Source organism: Styela clava, chromosome 3, assembly GCF_964204865.1.
Source record: "Styela clava chromosome 3, kaStyClav1.hap1.2, whole genome shotgun sequence".
Lineage (NCBI taxonomy): Eukaryota > Metazoa > Chordata > Ascidiacea > Stolidobranchia > Styelidae > Styela > Styela clava.
In genome coordinates, this window is record NC_135252.1 from 20705298 (window position 1) to 20729501 (window position 24204).

Below are 24204 nucleotides of genomic sequence, written 5' to 3' on the forward strand. Positions count from 1 at the left end.
ATGAAAACTGCTTGCAAAACTAAAAAAAGAGAGTGTTTACACACTTGAATCGCATTAATGCAACCTATTTTTACCGCTTGCGACGTATAGTTTGGGGACCGCTGTGATGTGTAATTAGTGGGGAGTATTTAGCTTTATGCCTCCGCCTCTCATTAATGCCTCAACGCTTCTAAAAAACAACTTTGAGACAGAGCTCCGAGCCACAGGTTGGCGATCGCTGCACTAGGCCATGGCTTCCACAAACTTTCTTCATAAACTTGTTCAATAAAAAATACAAGAGTTTTACAATAATTGTTTTTATTTGTTATACGAAGGCATTGGATGCAAGAAAAGAAGAATTAAGGATCTTTATATTTTGAATTACCTGAGTTTGCAATATGTAAAGAAAATATTCTGGAATTCTGGTCGTCATTAAGCGAGTCGGGAAAAGTTTGGTAAAGTCATATTAAAATCTACTCGGATTTGAGGTTTGGAGGGATTTGCGCCCACAAAGGTTTCGCACCAGTATTTATATGTACTTTTCTTAAACAAGTTCCGTTGGTTCAACGGAATGAAGTAATAATGGATGGAAATCGATAACTAGAGGTCTACGACGCTATATTTTCATCACAGTAAAGTAAATTATGCAAAATATACTGAATACATAAAATGTAGTCACACTGTATACCTATAACAATGAAATACAGATGAAAATTATAACTGTACATCTTCGTCAAACATGCTTATACAGAGAGGTATGCTTATAACAGTGCTCCGAGTAACCTGAGGTAAATGGTATTGGAAAAATTAATATACAGTTTTAAATGTATCAATGCGACAAAGTTTGAGGTATTTGTGGTTGAAGGTAAACTTTGAGAATGAAGGAAGATTTATTTTTACTAGTCGTTTTATCTAAAATGCTTAGACCGAATTCCATGCCGTAGCGATAACCCTATACTTATGAAATTTAAACCTATTAAATACCGCAGTTGCGCAGCCAGTCAGTCAAAATTGACCAAGTCGCAAATAAAACTTTGGGTTCCGAGTTACCGCAAATTCAATGTTCAAACCAAGAACACGTTTGCTCTGCTGAATTGTTTATGGAGCTATCTACGCAACTGTGGCTGGCTATGTTAATCAGAACCAAAAGCAAGAGAATTGGTTAAATAAGCGAACCAGGGCGATTATTGCCATGTAGCTTGCACATCATTGACTGACAACAAAGGGCCTTGTACAAGAATCTAGAAGGTGTTTCATTCCGAACAAAATCATGTTATTCATATTTTGACTGACAGAAAGCTACCTAGTTGATGACGATTTCCTCGTGATATCAGTAGGATTTCTGAAATTTATAATTCCTGCGGAAGAGGAAAGGCGAAAAGATGTCTTAATCATATGGCGTACCTCGGCCCCCCAGTTCATGTCGCGTATGGGAATAGTAAATATTCAGTTATTTGTTTCAGAAGCGAGGGCAACACTAGGTGAAAATAAAACTTGAATGAAAGTGATTGATAAAGTAATAAAAATGACAGCTGTTATCCTGGATACAGAAAGTATTATATAGTAAGCAAAATAGGAAAAGAATATTATTGACGCTATTTAATTAATTAGCGGGAACAAGATTGGCGGACTGGGGAACAGAAGATGTACCGTCAAGCCTTGTTCGGTTTGGATCCCACTGATATAAAAGTGCGTGTTGGAGTCGACTATAACCGGATATTGGAAGAGATTCAGACGGGTAGTAGTGGTTGTAGATACCCGATTGGGCAGATTCAGGAGTGGTCGGAGTCTGACTTTCTTTTCGATATGCGAAATTTGCGACTGTGTTTGGTGAAAACCGGAAAAATCTAGACGCTGGGTCGCTGTTGTTTTCGTGGTTGAGTGAGTCAACTCCGGGTTTGATATTGAAGGTATTGGTTGTATCGCCGGTTATCCCGTGTATTCCATTGTCGTTGTATAAAAGTCTTGGATCTGCAAATGGCGAGGTTAGGCCGAGGAAGCTTTGCTGAATCTGAGGTGGCACCGCATACATTGTGCCATAAACCAAGTCTTTCCAACCTGTTATAACTGGCTTCCATTCAATGATAGGGGCGAATCGATTGGCATCAAAACCAGGCGCCACAGATTTGGTTTGAGGCGGCGGATAAGTGTCATCATGGGATGCATCGGGGGTTCGTGACACTGGTGAGGCGCCATCGATACTATCTCCCTTCGCTTCACTATCCTGGCTTTTGTTTATATTCTCATTATCTTTGTATTGCACAGTTTCTTCGTTGTCTTGCATATGTTTGTCTTCATTCGACTTCTTGGCAGGTATTTCATACCATTCGTTGCATAGTTGTCGCTTCCACTTCTGTGGTTTTTCAGATGCTGAAAGTGAAATAAGGAGTTTATTGAAAGCTAACAATTAGACGGGGTTTAGAGATAAGTTTGTGGTGTTGAAACTATTACAAGTGTGATTGCTCATATTATTATGATTGCTTTGGTTTGGTATTTGGTACCAAGCTAAGAAAACGTGACACAAAGTTCAAAATACTAGTCAGGTCTGCCTACGAAGCAGGTACATCCTTGGTGAGTCCATATTGCTCGAATACTGGCGCACATCGATCAAAATAAAACCGACCATAAACTCGACTTACAGTTCACAATAATAAGTCATATTACAGTTCATTTTTCCAACAAGTTAAAGTAATTACATATTAAATAAATTAGGTGGTAAAAGTCGCGGGAGACCAAACCTGTTCATCAAGTACCTCATCGGGAATTAAAAGAAATTTTAGGTTTCTGAGTATTGCCTTTATGAGCTACATCGCATCGACAACATTAATGTGTATTCTTACCTCTTTTTAGTGACTTTCTCTCTGGACTTTGTATTTCGTCAGAGGAGGAGACATGTCGCTCTTCGTTAGTCGTCGTTGACGCCACATCGTGGTTGTCATTTTCAGTTGGCGAACGACCGACATCGGGACCAACGACATCTTCATTTGCTCTATCGTTTTCTCCCGATTGTGACGTATGCGGAATTTCTGTGACCTCTTCCGGTACGGGTTCACACCTTCCCAATGACTTATAAGCAAGGTCTTTCACTCTCTGCATAAAAGCGGATTGGATTCGCTTCGCTTGGAACGTAACATGTGTGATCTCATTCGCTGCTGAACCGGAAGTGTTTGGAGAGGATTTTCTCAGATTTGGCGAAGAAGGAAGAGATTTGTCGCTATGGCTTGAATAGGCAGAATCACGTCTCTGGTCTTTGCGGCTATGGTCGTTGATCACGTGTTCTCGTAGTTGCTCTCCGTTTTCGAATTTTCGGTCACAGTGTACACAGTCGTTCACAGATCTGCAAAATTAAATAGGTAAATTTTAAATTATAAAATTCTGCCTATAATTCTTCGTAGTTCCATTAGCTCACGGCACTCTAGTTATCGCACGTAACGTCCCTCAGAGATAGATTTTCTTTATTTATGACAAGTGTACTTGGGCTGGGTTTCGACAAAGTTTCACAAAAAACATGGGAAATGTAGGACGGGGATCATAGTTAATTATAAAATGACTCAATCGTTTGACAGAGACTTGGGTTTGCTTACAGGATCGTGGTGGTGACCCAGAAATGGCTTGAACTGTGTGTTGTAAGACGGACATTTGCAGCGTTGGCTTTATTGATCAGCATAATATACTTATGAACAACAAAAACTATATCGATTTTTGGTTGTATATGACGCGTCAGAAATAAAGATTACAGCGAGTCTTGAAGCACTTCAAGTCTATGCAACCAGCAGGAAAACATATACAACGTAGCGAAATACCTGATTGAAAAGTTTTAGATTTCGACTTCTATAAATAAAACAAAGTCAGCCTATGATTTATCTTACCTCACGTTATTGCTTTGCTTTGGTAGGCTTTCGTCCGCACGACTGATTACAGGTTTATATTCAAGAGGTACCGGGGTATCGGCTGAGGTGTTCTCTACTATCGAAGGATGTGAAGACGGGGTTTGGAAGTAATGTAACATATTCATATTGGGTGTAATGGTTGTCGGGGGAGAGTATAAAGGCGCGGGTTTGGGGTCGGAATCGCTTCTTAGGAGAGCGGATAGGGACGGGAAATACGATATATCATTTGTGGAACAATTGGGTGCTATGAATTCCTGTTTTATAGTTGGAGATGAGATTGCCTTTGATGGAAATCGATGAGGTGATGCGGTAGTATAATTTGTAGGTATTGAGGTAGGAGGTAACGACGTGGAACATCCGTGAATATTAGGATATGGGAAGATCCCAGAATCCGTCCTGTTTGAGGAAAACTGAGGGAAGCTCGACTGCGACATCTAGAGGGTAAAAATATCCAGATTAATATGGGAAGTTGATTAAATGAAACCAGTGGTTCCCAAAGTTGATTGGCCGAGGTCCAACATTAGAAGCGGAAGGATATTCGCGGGCCGGGAGATGGGAGCGCCCAAAAGAGGCCGATACCGGTGTCGGTATGTATAATTGAGATACCAGTATAATTGAATTGTTTCTAATATGCACGTGCCTAAACTGCGATAGTGACGTTGCAGTGGTTTGTATCTAGCTAGAACGTAAAATAGTAAAAACATAAAAAGTTGAACTATTTTACTTACGTTCGGTGGGCCATATGAAATCGTTATGCGGGCCATAATTGGCTCATGGGCCTCGGTTTGGGAGCCACTGAACAATACTGATAACAATGAATATAACAAGAGAGCAACGCTCAAATATATGGACACGTAGACGAGAGCGAATCAGTCCTTACTGGTACCTTTGACGCTACCGGTACCATCAAGAAAATTCTAGATTTTCAGTAGCAGGAATTTTGCAGAATCAAAACGTACAGGCAGTCTCCAAGCGGATCAAAATCCGTGTTCCCGTGGATAAAAAAAATACAGAGAAATTTTGAGCGAAATATCAAATTTGATAGAATTCATAAAAAATTTAGAAATAAATAAAAGTAATAGCCTTCTAGAAAAAAAATCTTCAACTACTGAAAATTTCAAAGCAATTGGTCCAGTGATCGAAGAGAAAAGCGACTTTTTAAAAACGAGTCGAAGAACAAGAACATAATATTGAAACGATCGCTATGTCCACTACGTGTCCAAAAAACCACTAACTGACAACCCGATCGAAGGTTACGTAACCAGTAATATTATTCACAAAGACAAACACAAGATTTTAGATAAGCGTATCAGCATGACTGTGTGTGTGATGCAATTAATGCGAAATATAAGTATATGTATGCATGTCACGGTCAATAATAATCGATTGTTGCCTCGTAAAATACTAAGGATATTTCAAAACTAATTTCGTGTTTTTGAGGTTTGTTTCCGGAGAATTACTATTGCGAGATATTGGCAAAGTTTCACTTCGTCAACAATCGCGAAAACAAGGTGTAAAAGTAGAAATTCTTCATGCCAAAGTATGCAAAGTAATCAAATAAAATTATATGACGCTTCCTGAGTTTTTAGGACACCCAGGCCACAGGAAAATGAGAAATCTGTTTTATCCGACTCATTCACTAGAAACTGATTTTATATTCGATTCTTGCTTGAAAATCGACCTCAAATTCTGACTCCGGTGAGGCAGATTCTTGAATATGAAAACTTTGGCATTTGCGAGCATTTCTATTAGGTGGGTAATGCATTGGGATAAGCTAACCAATCACATGACAAACTTTTAGCAAAATATTCTACATTGTATTGTTTCATATTTATCTCGAGAGCGAGAGAGGAAACCCGATAAAATGTCTTATATATCAAGCGCGCCAGTCACACCTTCGGATTTTAAGCAGTCGGAAATTTGACTATTCCCAACAACAAAGAAGAAGAAGATTCAAAATCTACCACTTCCAACAGGAGAATCAAAGTTAAGATATCAGCAAAAAAATACTAAGCACGTCTCCCACGCTTCCCGATTCGGTAATCAGTTTTATTTTGATTTTATCGTCATTTATGCTGATTGTGGAGTCAAAATAGTTTTATACTCATATCATTCGTCCTGAGGAAGACCACATATTGACATACCTGCTGTGTGAGAGATGCTGGTAACGGTGGACGTCCTAAATTTTCATCACCGTGCAAGGTCGTCGGCGTCGGAGCACTGTTTTTACGATACATCTTCTTTCGTGGAGATAACATTTCATTGATTCCATCCCCAGTGGTATTGCTCATAGAACGTCTTGCATGTGTCAACTTGTGTTGCTTCAATGTGAAAGATCTTCTGAAACTCTTTTCACATACGTCACATTTAAATGCTTTGATTTTCGTGTGTGTTTTCTGATGAGACTTCAAATTTGAAATCTGACAGAATGCTCGACCGCATGTCGGGCATTTGTACGGCTTTTCACCTGGAATAAGAGATGATAATTATATTCATGCGGAAGTTGTAAAGAATTGATATTTAAATTTTAATATTTTCAATTTGGGGCGCTGTATAGCACGAGATCCAACTCTGGTCTCTAAGGCTAGCACGACGTCTACCGCACTGGGGTTAGGGTCATACGCTTTTTACCAGAAAGTGCGCTCCAGAAGTGTTTGTACCAATATGGAGATAACTAATTTTATTCGCCTAACATCAAGTTGTGTAAAGGGACGAAAGCCTATGCGCAGGGGGTATAATCAATTGGCTAACACAGACAGTCCCCGAACTCGTAATAGAACTAAAATAAGGAAATCGCAATAAAAATATGCCGTAAACCGGTACACACACTACGGGAGCACCACAGAAAATTGGTGCTTTGCCAGAGCGTTAAATGGCGACGAAGTTTAACGAATGGAATCTCATGTCGTGTATAAGAAGTGCAAACCGGTGCTAATCGCCACACATAAATCTATTTACGTTTATTTCAATTAGGAGAATACATCACGATAATGTAACAAACATAATTCTATCGGATATACATGCACCTGTGAGTGACATGCGCGGGCGCATGCGCAATCACGTTCCGAAATTTAATATTTTATATTCGAGGCACGACGGAGGTTGCGCAACCCGCTCGGCTCAATAGATCACAGAAATCAATTCCAGCTGATCATTAAAGTGAGGTATGGATTGCGGTCATCCGGGTTCGCTCTCGCTAAATGGGATTAACCCTTTTATATCAAGTCATTACGAGTTGGAGAAATTTTAACCCGTTGCACACGCATGAAGGTTCTTTTTGAGTTAAAGTGGAGTAACTTATGAACAATGAATTATTAACTAGGCTGAGTTATACAGTAGGCCATGCTGTGGTCTGTTGGGAGAAAACACCAGGGTTTTGGAAAATTTATATCCAATTCCTAATTCTGAAGGTATTTTTCTGAAAAATATTTGAACCGGATTCGTTTTGGATCTTCCGTAGGCGTGTACTACCTTCAAGTTTTCTATATACTGGACCTATTGGAAGACTACAAAAAACGCTATTTGGGTTTGCAAGTTAGGACTGAAATCCCACCCTAAAAATAGTTAACGAAGGCAATTGAATGAAATACTAAATTCTTTCGCCTCTCAAGCCTGTTTTCATTCTAAGATATAGTTGGAAACCTGGACCCTTTCCGACAACATGCAAAAATTTATTTCAGAAGCATGTTGACGCATTTAACATACACCGCGCACATAGTACCTCAATTTACCTACATCCAAGCCTGGACTACGAATAAAGTAAAGTACTGGATTTAGGAACGATTCAGCATGGCGTCGTTCGTGGTTCGTTTGAAAGCTGATTCAAGTCCATTCTTAGTCTAATTATCTCATATATAGTTGGAAACCCGGTCGCAAATTTACTTCAATCGCATGCTGACGCTTTTACATATACCGCACACATAGATTATAACTTTATTTACCCACATTTACCCATGGAATTTCAATAATAGAGAAAGTTTTATGACATCGTTTTCAATTCCTACGCGCGAAAAATAGTAAAACAATTCATGCGGGTTCGAAGTCATTTGAAATTTTAGTTCAGATGTAAACAAGCTACGTCGAATGAGTTCAAATGTCGGACCTAACAAGCGTTAAAACAACATGTTATTTTATATCGTCACCGAATATTTATGGTTTTATTTATCCCCGATTGCGACAAGAAGATAGGGCAACTCTGGTGACCGTACTATTACAAAAAGCGTCATATTTCATCAAATTTTGTAAAATTCCATCTCGTGATATCCAGTTTCAGAACCCGAATTCGTCGCGAAACTTTTTGTTGCGATCCGTACTTTGTCAACATTACGGCCAAGTCTCTTCGCATGCGAGTGCCCACTTTTATGCGCAGAGATATTAGGGTTTGCTATTGTTGTGTGTCAATTGAGTTTCAAACGATAAGATTCGCGGGCACACCGCTGGTGAGAAAGTGGACATCATGAGCGTATTACGAATTACGAGAAAATACTATTCGAAAGGGATGATGAACACCAAGAAAATAGCACAGATTTTTGTGATATAATATTTCAGAAAAAGGGTTTAAAACTGGACAGTTTTAGAAAAAAAATGAAATATTTGACGTGGCATTCGAAATTGCAAACACGACACTTCTCTTGCAAATTGCATAATAATCTTATGGCGCTTCATCACGCAAAAAAAATCATTCTATCCCGATGAAAATTCTTCTACGCACTTTAAATCCAATCCAAGATATTTAAACGCGTCATGTAAAAAACTAATAGACTGGCGCTGGTGCTATTTATATGAGCATTATTCAACAGTACAAACAGCGGCGCTCCAGGAGTCTGTTACCAACTACCGATATGGAGGTAACTAACTTTGTTCGCCTATTTTACATCAAGTGGTGTAAAGGAACCTAAACCTGTGGACAGGGAGCATATTCACTTGGCTAACACAAACAGTCCCCGAACTCGTAATATAACTAAAATAAGGAAAATCGGAATAAATTATGGCCTAACCCTAAACTGCGTACACAGACTACGGAAGTACCCAAACAGCAGCGCTTCATTTTCACGAAAACGGAGAACGGAGAAAAGAATTATATTACTCTGAATGCTATTGAATCATGACTTTCCATACCTGTGTGAATTCGCACATGTTCCTTCAAATGTTGAGCAAGTCGAAATCTTTTGTTACAATAAGTACAAACATAAGGCCTTTCATCTGTGTGTATCATTTGATGTCGGTTCAAGTTCTCGAGAAGAGTGAATCGTTTACCGCACGTATCGCACATGTGTGGCCGGCTCAAATACTCATCTGAAACTGGATCCCCTAGAAAAAACAAAAATAATAGTTTTCAGAATGTTTTCATTTCAAATTCGCAGAATATTCGAAAGAAGGAAAGAGCATACAGGCAGACCCAGATACTCATCTGATACTGGATCTTCAAGAACTAGGAAAAATGAAAGTTTTTGAGAATTTGAACAATATACATAATATTATAGATTAGTTAACATACAATCTAAGAAGCTCGGAGTCAAACAGGGGCAAAATGTCACCAGGTATACACGTCGGGAAATTACATCGCTTTGCTAACACCAGTTCTGCTCATGTGTCTTCAATATGAATATATTGAGCACTCGCGCCCACTGTTTATCATTTCAGTGGTTTTTATAGTGTTATTTTGATTGGTAGATTCCAAAACCTATTATTATCAAACAATAATTCATGCTCAACAAAGCGAAAACACCCTGTGAAATCACCTTATGAAGCAATGAAACTATAGGAAGAACGGAGAGTTTTTTGTAAAAGGAAAAGTGAAATCAGACCCCCCCCCCCTCTATCTGCTCTGTGGCCCCCTTGGAAGGCCATGGGCACCCGCTGGGAACCGCTGGGCCACAACATCTCCAGCAAAAACAAAAGTGATGTCATCAAATATTAGCCAAACATGCTGTTGCAAAACGCGGTTGCAAAAATCGTAAAAACTGCCATAAAAATATCGAAAACGATTTATCGACATCTTCACGTCAATAGCGTTTTATAACATCTAATTACATTTATTAATCGAAGGGTCATTTTCTTTGACTCCGACAAACATTATGTGCTAAAGCGTAGTCATTAGCCTAATTAATCACTCTTGCGCAAGTTCAAGGTTAAGATAAAGTGATGAAACTCGCCTTGAGGGGATTCGACCTCTTCGACATATTGCGCAACTTACGGTAAAGATGATCAAGAAAATTATGTTTTATACGTTAATTACTATACTCCACTGTTGGTTGGGTGTGCAATAACATATTGTTTGTGTTTTGTTTTTTCGTCTTTCTCAGACACATCATGAAGATTCAGGCATCGACCATTATTCACATCATAATTTGTATTTTTTTATTTCACGTAATTCACGTCACGTTTCGATATGACGTATTTTTAAGTGTTAGCATTATGACATCACGCCCTCTCCCCCTCGCCGAGGTCGACAATGACATGAGGCTTCATTGCATATTAAAATTTCGCTTTATATATACCATAATCGGTGTTTTTAATTTTCCGCTATGTCAAAATTATTGGGTAGCGATTTTTTATTGCGGGCTAAAAAAGCTTAATGACTTGTCTCATATCTATTTTGACGGATATTCCAACAATGTTCGATTAATGAGTATAAAAATAAACCAATTTCTGATTGGCTAATCGTCATGTCACGTGACACATGAAACAGCTAGTTCTGCACAAGACATAATTGATATCCGTAATTACATCTTGTTATAAATTAAGGATCGGAAAGTAGGAAACGAGCAAGGGATATGTAATTAATTGTCAATTAGTATTCTGCAGAAATGCGCGTTGCAATGATTGCAGCAACGGACTAAAAATATTGATAACAATCGATTCTGTTGCTCTGTATTAGAAAAAAAACGTGGTAAATTAAACAAAGTAGGCCTACGTATTACGTTTTTTATACTACGATTGCCGCACTTTACACTCCGAACATGCGTCCACTATTAAATAAGTAGACAAGCTCCAGAAGTGTGTGTACCAATATGAAAGTAACTAATTTTGTTCGCCTACTTTACATCAAGTTGAGTAAAGGGACAGAAACCTATGGACATGGTGTATAATCAATTGACTAACACAGACAGCCCCCGAACTCGTAATATAACTAAAAAAGGGAAACTAGAAATAAAATCATGTCCTAACCCTAACCTGGTACACATACTACGGAAGTACCAAAAAATCTGGTACAAATGAATCATTCAAATGATTTGAAACTGGTGGATTTGCGATCGGTATTTAACATAAAAAAGAACTCTGACATGAAGCACAGTGACGTGCGCAGCCTATTAATTTACTCTCTCAATATATATCAATGATATGCTCAACGGGGGAAATATTCGATCCAGCTAATTATTTCCGTGATGTAGATTTTAAAAGCTGAAGATAGGGCCCGATCATACCTATTTGAAGTATTCAAAGACCGGTCGAAAAGTTCAACACATACAAATTCTCGAATCTGAATAAGGACCGACATGTATAACGCTCAGGGTTCGGCTATATGTTAGTGTTTCATTTCTGATTAAGTAGAGGTCAAATATGCCACAAATACGTGACAATTTTTCGAAGATTAACAAATGGCAAAAAGTAGAAATTAAGCGAAGCTAAATATTGTGTTTTGTATCATTTCGTAAAATTTTAATAATAAAACAGTGAAGAAATCCCAACATCATAACTCAATTTTATATATATCACAATATCTTGAAATTAAGAATGATTTTTCAAATATTAGGCTGCAAGTCGCAAATCTAAGTCCAATAATTTAATATATTTTTAATTTTTCAATAATACTATCCCTGCTATAAATCTATTTTCACCAAAAAATATAATAATACGAAAAAAACTTTTTACTCGCATTTTCAATCTTTTTCTTCATAACATATATACATAGTATTTTTCTCATAGTTAAATAAGAGTTTTTAGTTTTTATCCAACAAGCAACGAAGGCCGAGAAAATTGGAGCAAGAAAAAAACCGTCCGCCACCAGTTTCATTCTGTTTGGAGCCGCCCAGTTTATACCGTCGTTTGAAATTTCCCGACTCGCGGGCGGGTTGCCTGGTTAAAAATACTGCCTTAAGTATTTTAGGGAAAATGGTAACTAACGCATATATGTTTAGCGTATAAAACTGTCAAAAATTCTATACTCAAATAACATCTGTAATCGAAAAATATTCATTTGAAATGTATTCAACTCAACAACATATGACATTCGGATAAATGCCACCAATTCTGGCACTTTTCTTTGTTACAATTCTGCCAGAACAATTGTCTAAACTCTAAATTCAGGCCTTCTTGATCTTGAAAAGAGCTGGATAGCCTAATTCGAATTATAAAAACTCATGACATTCGGGTAAATCTCACCATTTCTGACAATTTCATCCGTTACAATTCTGCCCGACCTAACGATTGTCCAGAGCTTCAAAAGAGCTAAAGTAATTTCGCGTTGACCAAAGAACATTTCATTCAGAATAAATCTATAACCATCGGCGGGCTTTTTTGTTTTTTATATTCATAAAAACAGCATTATGAATTTATATTTTCTCAGAAAAATATAGTTTGTAATACTTACAGCCACGACGGAAGTTTTCGGAACGTTTGTTTCCTTGTGCTCTATTATTGTTCAAAATCCACATAGCTAATAAAAAAACGGTGGATTTACGTGAATGAGCGCGAATATTTTGTGGTCCCGCAATTTTTATTTCTCCGATAACTTCGAAATCTTACGTAATTTGTTGATTTTTGCGTTAGAAAATCATGCGTCATCAGTGCGTAACCAGCGCATTTTCCGCTGACCTAAATTATTTTCCTGTTACGCTGAATATATGGTCACTATATGGTCACGTTGCATAGAAAACGAAAATTGACGACAATAGGAAAGGCCACGCACGGGATCGAATATATTGCATGAATGAATGTACGAGATATTTTGTACTTTCCAAGTATGACTGTTAATAATTTATGTATGGAAAGGTATGGTATTCAGAAATAAAGTACACGAGTTCTCCATACAATCTGGTGTTTTTAAAAGCCATAAAACATATTCAAAAAAACCTTCAAAATTTTAATTTCTTGTGTAAGCTATATATTAAAATTGAGGTTTTTTTTGCACATATGGAATCGCACGCTATTTCTAAAAAAAAAAAATTCTTTCCATTGTGGAATCCTACCAAAACGGCAAATAAACCGATTTAACATCTTCAAACTTCTTTATCATTCCAAAAAGGCATACATCAATATTATTCTATTCAATTCAAGAGTCCTGCTGCACACTAACACAAATGTATTTCTGTAACGTTCCGTCTGACCAAAATCAGACTTCCTCAGACAAGCAGTTTACAACAATGGCGAGAAAAGAATAATCATGCGGTTTAAAGACGGCGATAAATAAATTGTTTGAAATTAATTGTGACCAAACAATGATAAAACAATTATTTATATTTAAAATATGATAAAAAAAAATACGATCGGTTTCCGGCATGGTTATTCCTATTAAAAAGTTTTCGCATCACGCATTCAGACGAATGAAACAATTTTTATGAGAAGAGAACTTGGAAACTGTCCTGTTCGGTATATCGCAGCGCTTTGGTTTCTATAACATAAAATCAACAAATCTTGATTGACAATCTATGTTAAACAATATTTAATCTCTAATGAGATGCTTACCAATCTCAAAGATAGAATCTCCGGTTCTTTTCAGCAATATTTTTCTTTTATATTCCTCCATCACCCCGAGAAAGTATTTAATTAAGAAAATTATAAGGCAGTATTCTCTGTTTTATAAATAAAAATATTTTGTGAGTAACGCCATTTCATATGTCAATCAAGCCGTTTTCTTGACTGTGTAATACCAAATGGCGCTCCCGTAGTATGTGTACCAGGTTAGGGTTAGGCCATAATTTTATTCCGATTTTCCTTATTTTAGTTCTATCACGAGTTCGGGATTGTCTGTGTTAGCCAAGTAAATATACCCCCTGCCAATAGGCTTCCGCCCCTTTACACAAATTGATGTAAAGTAAGCGAACAAAATGAGTTCCCCCCCATATTGGTACACACACTTCTGGAGCGCCGTATCGAATTGTTTTAAGTCCAGTGCTGTTCGCCATCTACTGGTATTTCTGTCGCAAGGGCAAATTTATAAATAGCTTTTAGGCATTGGTTCCCAACCTTTTTCTATAAGTTTCGGTCCCTGTCTTTTTTAAAAATTTTATTCCTCTCTCGTATAGTATTGTTACGCGCAACTGGTACTCTGACTTTTTTTTTACAGTTTGATTGAGTTTATAATGTGCATACATATATATATTACAGTGATACTAATAACTAAACGATAACAGCGTTACTACACAAAAATACAAGGTCAAATTTTCTCCCTCAAAACGATAAGCCTTGAGGCATTATTGGTCGCTTTGCTATTAACTTTCAGTTAGGACCTCTTGCCAAGGGCGTAGCTAGGGGGTTGGTTTTGGGGGTCCCCCCCCCCCCTTTTTTTAAATGTTAAAAAAAGTATCTTTCTGTATTATTTATAGCAATTTTTCGGAGCTTGAGAACACGCTTTCCGGCGTTCGGCCGGACCCGCTAGCTGTCTCCCCCCCCCCCCTTGAAAATTTCTAGTTACGCCCCTGCCTCTTGCTTACAGGCTTACAAGGTTATACAAACTTCTGTAACACCGTGTCTGTATTTTAGTATAACTCTATATATGTCTCACATTCTCAAACGCAATCTGCTGTATATCTGCAAAAATCCGAAGCATAACTAAAATATACTCGTGCACAATGGCGAAAGAAGAAGGCACGATCTGCGTTACATAAAAGGGAAAACGTATGAAATAATCTAAGCAGTAACGAATCAACGTTGTGTTTTATTTTTGTCCGCCAATCAGGCTCGACTTTGCGTCCTTCACTGACCAATCAGGTCCAGGTTTTAGAAAGTCACTGAGGGTGATTGAAGTTCGAGGGCGTCCGTCTAAACATCTTTTTTATTGATCACACTGAACTGCACTCATCGCAATTGAAGCTAAATCAAAAGCGGGCTCAATTGCGATATTATTTTTGACAACAAAATAATTAAAAGTAAAATTATTTTTTGTTTCCAGATTGTGCTTATTCGCATGGGTATTTCAAATGATACTGGGAATCTGGAATATTATACTTGGGGTCAGAAACATAAATGATAATAAAATCTTCATATATAAAGCGAAGTACTTTTCTTTCATGCATTTTATTTCATATATTTATAATTACAACAGAAAAAAAACTATTTCCAAATTTTCAAGTGTACACATTATATTTTCATTTTTAAGTTATACTTATCTGTGCCTTTCTGCCTGAAACATATACCTGTCACACTTGTATCACTCACTCCCTATCCCCAACTGTCGCTTAAATATCCGTTAATTAACTGTGGTCTTTCAGTCTCATTAATTTACAATATGTTGTTTCGCCGATAATTACGTCATTAGGTACGTCACGATATTTTAGTTATGTTTTTAGGATATTATGATCCTGTTGTTTGGAGCTGCAACGCACATGTGTCGGCGCATGCGCACTCTTCCGGTTACGTAACTTGTCAAAAAACGTATGGCAATCAATAGCGCTGTCTTTGTTATTATGTGGAATATAGTAGAAAAAGGTACTTTACCACGCCCAACGAACAGTCATACTCTACTGTACTTTGATGAAAATAAATACAGAAATTTTTCAAAAGTGATTTTCTAAATTGTCAGAGTGACAAGCAAATAATATTCGAGTCTTCCGAGATTATTTTCATTATTCATATACCAATCCGATATTAATATAACAGGACCACACGGAATACTGATATCGAATCGTGAGATTTCGAGTAAAATTATGGTGCAATGACTAGAGACGACTCTCTGAAATCCTGTACGCGTTTAATTCGGGAGTACAGAGTCCGAACCGCAGAGGGCTCACTCTTTTCGCCAGCACCCGGTTACCTTCAAAAAGATATTTACCACTGGCCTTAATATTGAAACAACAAAATTAATTGCAAATCGGTATTTACGACATTCTGTAATATTGGTGGATTGAAATTATATCGTGAATAAAATGTATATTTGGTCGTTTTAGACTTTTGTGAAACTTCTGGATTAAATATTTAGGCTTACCTGGAGCTGAAAAAATATCGTATTTCGAAACTCGCGAAAGCTCATGAAAATGGCGATATATTCCCAGTTGAAAATGATGCAAACAATATATATATTTGATTTTGTTTATAACGACATAACTTTATTCTTCTCCGACCGCATTTTTCGTAAACTTTGACCCTCACGTAATCCCCTCCTAAATTGAACTATGACGAGACAAACGTCAACAAAAAACGAACCCGATTCAACTGTTGCGTAATAGTTCATTGAGGCGATCGCTGATGGTCACTCGGGGTGTTGCCAGTATTTGAAAAAAAAAACATAAACGACCATCTGTGGCCGGTGGTACTTAACGCCAAAAGTTGGCTTAGGGGTTGGATGCGCTGGGCATGATTCAATCGAATCCATGCTGAAAAAAGTCGACAGAAATAGATTATATGGTACAATTTATATTTGCAAAATAAAAGATCCAAATAAAAATACACAAAATGAAAACGAACGAATATTTGACTCGAAGCTTCCAAAATAGCTACTCATATTCAAATTTTTACTCTAATAAATAAATAAAAAAGAAACGAATATGCGACTAGGAAATTGAAAATAACGCAAAAACACTCTCTTTATTCATAATTTTCATTTTAATAAATGAATAATTAACGACTGAAAACAAATCTGAAATCAAGATCTTTTAGCCATATTTCATGATTTGCAAATTTAAAACCTTGTATACGCGTTTATTAGTCTGTATCAATTATCTTATCGGCTTTCCTCTCTTACGAGATAAACAGGAAACATTGTACGATTATTTGAACAGAATATATTAGCATATATTCATATTTTTGGGATAATGAACAACCTTACACTAAGTGGTCCGTTTGAATATAAAAGAATTCCTGCACATTGCTGCATTTCTTGTATTCAATAACAGAAAAATAATAATGATCATTCGGATTATGATAATAATGATAAGCATTTCTGTTTTCTAGGGACGAAAAGGATGTTTGTGTATACTTACCTATCATCAATTACCCGAATAGGAAGAGATTATGCAATGTTTATATATCGATCCAAACTATTGATTGCTTTTGACATTTCAATGATGACATAAGATATGAAAAAGCAAGAATTTTTGTGCAAGTTTTGCCAAACCAAGAATTAGGAATATTTCCGCATTTATCCTGGGGGAGAGGAAAGCCGCCAAGACAGCTTAATTATGTGGAAAAGGCGCGAGTACCGGTACTGCAGCAAATAGAGTACTGGTACCGGCAATAATATGAAAGTTGCGTGTGTTACGTGTAACCGCAAGCACGCAATTATGAGTTGTATGTAAAATAGCTTGAGCTACGCATTGACCAGAAAATACAGATTGACATGTGACTTAAAGGACTTCATGGCATCACTATAACGGAAAACATCCGTGGATGGGAATTCCAAATAGCGCGAGTACGGGAAAAATAACTTTTTGCGAACCTAGATGCAGACCGTCGCGACTCGCTAATATCGACGGCGAAACTTGTTTTGGGTTGGAAAAATCGATCCGGCTTTTTCCCGCGGTAGGTGTGAACTTGAAATTTAATCCTAATAATTTATATTGTCCCCACATCATTACAAATCCTCAGTTTGTAAAATATATACCGTAGCCATATTTGGACATATTTAGTGACTTTATTGAATTAAAACTACCCTAGAACAGCATAAACTATTTTTTCTCACTGCGCGCCTAAGGAATTCATTTAATTACGCAAAGCTTGATTGAACAATCTAGTCTAAAACATCTATTTTTAGATTTAATCTTTAAATAGGTAAAACGCTAAGTAACACTCGTGCGCGAGAATAATCTACACCGGCAGACCGGTACAACTTCTTTTTATATTCAAGGCTTAATTGCATCAAAATAGCCTACTTGTCTCGAATTTTTAAGATTGCTGAAAATCTGAAGGTAAAAAATCTACTAAACAAATTTTTGTATTCGCCAGAGGAAGACTTCGAACATCACAGTGCCGGTATTCTTTCAAATTTTGAATCTTATCCCACAATTAAATAGTGCTAACTTTATTGTAAGATACTCAAACACTAAATTATGGATAACTTTTCCTTTCTTACATACTAAACTTTTAAATAAAGCCAAAATCTATATCTATCCTCGGCATTATCGCCATTGCATGTGACTCTCCATTCCCTCGCCGTTGAATTAGCATTATGTCGTCATAAACCGTTGAATTTCTTCGCTATTATGCGGCGAGAATGCAGCAAGAGACCTCAAGCGAGGTTCAAACGGGTTCGTTCGCCAGAACGCCCTCGTTTGAACCGACGTCCTTTGATCGCCGGTTCTCGCTTTGTTTCTTTAAGTTATTTTCTGACCTCCCGTACCATGTTTCTCTCTTTTTATTATCCTACTCAGGTCGACCGCACGTTATGAATTACCATACGGCTATTTCCTTTCCACAAGTTAAAATTGACGCAAATTTACGTATTTTACGAAGTAAGTTAGTATAAATATGGAAAGAAATACCGCCAATGGAACGAACAGATAAAAATATATGAATCTGAGAAAACCAACATCAAACCACGCACGGTAAAAACTTATATTTCAACTTTGGGCACGTGTAAGGTAGAAGGATATATTTACTCTAAAAACAAAGTAACCATACTATATTTTTTCAAATATGATGAATCATGCTTCGAAATTGATGGACATAATTGAAAATGACAAGATACTTCTGTTTAATAATGTAACAAAACGCTACAGAGATGAAAACAGAACAATTTCTCTTTCATTTTTTATTATTTTAATACTTTTATTTTCACGACCGGATGACTCACACTTGTCAGGAAGTTTTTTTTTCATCTTTCACTAGATGATCGGATAATTATATAAGTTTAATTTTGAATCAAATTTGTTTCAAACACACGGGAGTTTTCTCAATTTCAATGGTCAATTCTTCTTAACATAAATCTATTAAAGACTATTATATCAAAACTTCATAACAAAAGATATCTGCTGAATAAAAAACACAATGCCAACAAAAAAAACTAGTTAATAACTTTTCATTTAGACTTTATAAACGTAAAATCAAATCAGATATAACAACAAAATGTATATATATATGAAGATAAGGGACAGATCCCAACCGTAGACAGTTGTAGTTATGTCAAGAAGCAAATCATGAATCTACTATAAAGCGCACTGGCGGCATCGCAGTGAATACGAATCTCAAACAACGGAACTAGTCGAGAAAATTTTTTTTGCAGGGTAAGTATAAAGTGAAAAAAGCACATCAAAATTGCTTTTAAAAAATTAAGTTGATAACGACCTGTTCAGGAAAAATCCAATCCATGTTAACGAACGTTTCAAGCAAAACAAGACCATATGCTTACTCAGAAGCAAAAAGTGGACGTTACAGAAAGAAAATGGTGTAACGTGATATTGATTTTAAAACCCAATAACAACCTACAAATTTGAACATAAGCCAATCTATTATTGAATACACGCAAGTGACGCAATACATGAGTGTAATAAGATAAAAGAAATTCTCAGCGCTGATAAAATCAGGCTAAGCGTTTCGACTCGTGCTTAATCAGGTACGTTTTCGACCCGAATCGGTCAAAGCTGTATTTGAACCAGAACTATATATATGAACAATATACTCAAATCCAAGAAAACACAAATTATAACCGTTTGGGTGTATTTGGAATGTGTTGGCCTGGATATCGATATAGTTTGAGATTTTTATACTCATGCCCACCACAACATTATTTTATTGTTTCAAAGAGTTTCAATAGCTTTCTTCGATCGCGCTGCATCTAATTTTTAGAACTTTGAAGAATTTACATATTTATCCCGGGGGAGAGGAAAGTGATAATACGCCTTAATCATATGGCGAACCACGGCCTCCAACTTAGTTACCAGTCAATGCCGGGCATGAGCTTAGTTAGCCATGGAATATGCATTGCAAAAAGTGTGCACCGTTAATTACTATAGTCCTATATCGCTTCTAAGGGGGCAATTAGGACTAATTAGGACCTCGGTCGACAGTTGCACAGATCATAATAGCTATATTATGCACTAGATTCCATAGTAATTTGCGCAATTTTAGTTGTGATGCTACGACGTAAAATATCATCGCGACGCGGTGGCCTAGCGCTTAAAGCCTTATACTATAAGCAGGGATTCCATCGATCTGGAACCCAAAATAAGGACGACTGGAAGAATTTCTGCATTGTGAGCAAAAATAGCTGGCTTTCCTATGGGCTCCAGGTTAATGTCACAATTACAGACGTCACAGTGTGCAAAGCACTCACCCTTCGAGCTTCGTTTAACTTTGAATTCTTTCCCGTACTCACGAAAAACGTTTTTGAGTTTGCTCATTTTTAAATTTAGGTTAAAATAACCACCACCACGACAAAACCCAAGGATCGCCACACTAACAACGCTTCATGCCTATCTGTGCCTTGCTCTTTGTGTTCCAAATAAGATTGTGTTGCATTTATGATGCCACAATATAGCTTTGGCGGTAAGATAAACAACACAAAGCTTCCTTTATGAAGTCCAAATAAGACAAAATAAGGACACGCAAGCCAAAAATACGGACGCAAGCTAAAAATAAGAACAAACTTAAAAATAAGGACGGTATGGAATCGGATTAAATCCTGGCAGCTCCCTACATATCATCAGATATCTGAGTCTGCTCGTACAGGGCATTGTTCGTAGCGAGTGGCGTAAATAGGTGTGGCATGAAAACAAGTTCATACTTAACATGGACTGGAGACCGGAAGGGAATATGAACAGCATAATATTTATCGTATGTAAACGGGGCCATACATCCATATCTATTCCCAACGAAAAAGACACCCGTCGCGGACGCGTGTACGACCTGAAGTGTGCACATGTTTATCATGCTTTCTAATCCCAATTTGCGCTAATGGCAATTAGTCGTGTTCACTTTGTCATGTTTCGCTTGTATCGCTCAATGTATTTTTGTGTTAGAATATTCAATTATGATTATTATATACCTCAACATTTCTCTTAAAAATCGTCCGTTTGACATCAAACACTTGAGTGTGTCAAATACGTTACGAGAAAGAACTTATTCATGATGTGTAACTGCGTCATAATTTTGATTTTTGACGTCACAATGTGAATTATGTCGTCGGGTTTTAAAAACAATAAGAGAAGAAGAGAACAATAAGCGAATAAAAACAGACGTGGAGCTTAAAGATGAAGTCCCATCGGCAGATGCAACATTACTAAATTAACAAAACTAATAAATCTTACCATAAATGTACTGTGTCTTATCAGGTATCTGGAACGCTGGTCTTTCTCTTTTCATTGGGTGGTGGCTATTCTTCGCGACAGTTCCATTATAATGCGACAAAAAGGATTTATGCATCCCGAATGACTGCAAATTATTACCTAAGACTATTTCATTTGGATAAGGCGCCATTCTGGTGGTAAAATAAGTAAAATGCAAATTTAGTTACTCAAACATGGGGTAGGTAGTCTACTGTTATTTTGGAATTGCGAAATTACCTAACTATCCTTCCTTATTCTGTATTTTTCACTGTTGGATCTGTATGCGTATAATGTAACGATGTTGTCGCAAAGGTGAGGGTGGCTCTACTGACTGAGTCAGAATCCTTGCTTCATCGAGTATGTTTTGACCTAGCAATGCTGGACATAGCTTACAAGAAAAACATAAGCCTTGCCAGAGGTGGGATTCAAATTTTTTGTCAGCCGGTTTCATCACAGAAGTCATATTTTTCGGCCGGTTCTGTTATATGTTTTTTTAGTAATGCTAACCGGTTCGCTGATCTCATAAAATTCCGCGAGACGGCTAAAATTATATAAAACTGGTGCGAACCGGCTGAATCCCACCACTGAGCCTAGCGTCAAAAAGAAATTGCTGTTTTTACCTGGTACGGTTTTCATGTCTTCGCCTCTGTTTACGACGTGGACGTATGAATTATCGCTGAAAAATATATGGGCACGCGTATACTTAACATATAATATACTGAAGAAAATGATTCATCTTCCCCCGGATACTAAAACACATGTTGAAATCCTAATTATCAATATTTTTAAAACTCCAATCAAAATCTATCTGCTGCTCATTCTATGCCCCACAGTATAGCCTACTGACTAGTCCTCACCACCTCATACACATCTTCAAAATGAAGGAAATTTCTCGATAACGCACTTCACATTGAATTGAACTAATTTTCCTTGACATCGGCTTTCCATTTGAGAGTTTACAATAACAAACACCGCAATTTGTCCGACATTTTAAAGTGATTTCTTAGTGGTGTTCACTTGCGACCTCACGTTGCAGTTTTCCCATATATAACAACAGAGAAACTAATGTTTAGATATGTAAAGTGAACACATCTGATTTGTTTTTATTAAATATTATATCACGTTATGATTCTGACCATCTAAAACTGTTGTTCAATCCAACGTTCACAAAATAACCCTCTTTGTACATCTAGACTTTCTCCCGAGTAATTAACGTGTCAAAATTATACGATTATGCCCGGAGAGTAGAGAGTTAACTCTTAATCTTCTTCGCCGGGACGTTGTAGATTGTAGAAAGTCAGCATTATTGCGCAACGAATGCAACAGATAATTAGATAATGTTCCATTATGACGTCGCAATTATAAAGAGATCTGCGAAACGTGAAGTTGCAGCTACAGAGATGGGATCTTTTGTGCAAAGCCCACGACAAAAACACCCCCCGCAAACGCTCAGAATAAGAAAATTAGTAATTATCCAGTTAGGGTTAGAGATTCATATTGTTAGGTTTGTGTTTTTTTGTTATTCTTTCTTGTGTTTGTACTGGCGAGCGTGTACGTGACATTTTTCACGCTTCAAACCTTTTTTAAAGGTTTTGCTAGCTCTCCAGAACTCTTCATATAGAATATAGATTTTCCGGAATAAACTATCTTTATGAATTAACTGTCTAACTGGGGTGAAAATGATATTGTCTGGTACCTAATGGAAAATAAGCATCGACCAAAGAGGGGCTGCACCATATTGAGAAACAGGGCTAGAATGACATAGAATTACCGCGGCGATGAATAGAGTTACGAAACCAGTGCCGCTTTTTGAAAATGCAGCATTTTTAAGATATAAATAAATCGTGTCTCGCGTGAATATTTGCATTCTAGATTATATAGACAAAACTGATGATGCTAACGAGCAAAAGTTATCGAATGTTCAGTGCGACCTGGACTTAAAATTCCGCCCAACGTGGGGCTCGAACCCACGACCGTTGGATTAAGAGTCCAACGCTCTACCGACTGAGCTAGCCGGGCGACGCCGAGCAGCATTAATGACCAGCCACAAGACGCTAATGACAGCTGTGATTGAATCCGTGCCAAACAAATCTTCTACTTGTTATGTTTTGAACTGTCACTCAAAAATACTACCGAGATCTTTGTACAAAACCCACGCCACTAACGTAAGAATGTGAGAAAAACACCCTCCGCCAGGTTTTAAAATAAAATATCAGTAATTATCCAGTTACGGTTAGGAATGATTTAAAAATTCGAATTTTCCAGCGCAATATGCATACCTGACCCAAATCCTATCTGTATACTTGTAATTTTCTTATTTTTAGCGTTAGTGGTTTTTGTTTTTGGATGGGCTTTATACAGAGGATCCTACTATCAAATGAATGGAGTGAACCTCAACGACTAACTTTAACTAACGACCGTCAAATTAGGTTTCAACGCTCGATGACGGAGCGGGCCTATATCTGCGCACCTCAGCGTTATTGACGTTTTAGGTAGCCTGCCGACATTCCACACTCGAATTTTAGCCGCACCTTAAACCGCACACTCACAGCACAAAATATGCAAAGTAGAAATACCTAAAACAAAATTCGAATTGAATCCAAGTACTTCGCCCCTCGCCAGTTTGATAACATGATCATACAGATTCCAGTTAGAGGGGTGCGCATTCGTTCGGTGGCGCTCTGTTGTCATATATGAGTCAGTTACCATGAAAAAATAACAATAAAACCACGCCTAATCGACGTACAATAGGGATGAGAATGGTTAATTGTTTAACCGATTTTAGATGGTTAATAATTACGATTCATGTTATTCGCTAAAGGGCATTTTAGATATAAATCATCTTTATAATGTACCATTTCTTCCCGGATAACATCACGTGAAATTGCTTTGTAACCATTGTGACTAACAAGCCAAAA

At 37.3% G+C, this 24204-nt stretch overlaps 2 protein-coding genes and 1 non-coding gene across 4 annotated transcripts in view; 1 reads left to right on the plus strand and 2 right to left on the minus strand.

Annotated features, from left to right (window-relative positions):
- LOC120343165 (uncharacterized) overlaps positions 1–24204 on the plus strand; it is a 176039-nt gene that overhangs the window by 52583 nt on the left and 99252 nt on the right. The gene's annotated exons all lie outside the window — the stretch shown is intronic.
- Positions 281–21431, minus strand: LOC120343531 (uncharacterized). Of its 2 annotated transcripts, none has more exons than XM_039412737.2 (6): positions 21269–21431; positions 8988–9179; positions 6014–6336; positions 3849–4303; positions 2820–3316; positions 281–2349 (listed from the first exon to the last, which is right to left on the minus strand). In XM_039412737.2, the coding sequence occupies exons 1-6, from the start codon at positions 21381–21383 to the stop codon at positions 1583–1585; spliced, it is 2349 nt and encodes a 782-aa protein (XP_039268671.2). In that variant the 5' UTR covers positions 21384–21431; the 3' UTR covers positions 281–1582. The 2 variants fall into 2 exon arrangements, with proteins under 2 accessions (XP_039268671.2, XP_039268672.2); XM_039412738.2 differs by lacking the exon at positions 21269–21431 and adding an exon at positions 13557–13697.
- Positions 23233–23305, minus strand: Trnak-cuu (transfer RNA lysine (anticodon CUU)). The gene has a single exon. It is a non-coding gene; the product is annotated as a tRNA-Lys (tRNA).

Bases quoted from the DNA above. Each gene is read 5' to 3' on its own strand.
- LOC120343531 (XM_039412737.2), bottom strand. From the start codon at position 21,383: ATGCATAAATCCTTTTTGTCGCATTATAATGGAACTGTCGCGAAGAAT. The intron at 3,317-3,848 runs GTAAGATAAATC...TTAATTTTGCAG, and splicing joins AAGCAAAGCAATAACGTGAG to ATCTGTGAACGACTGTGTAC. The intron at 2,350-2,819 runs GTAAGAATACAC...TTTCACTTTCAG, and splicing joins GAGAAAGTCACTAAAAAGAG to CATCTGAAAAACCACAGAAG.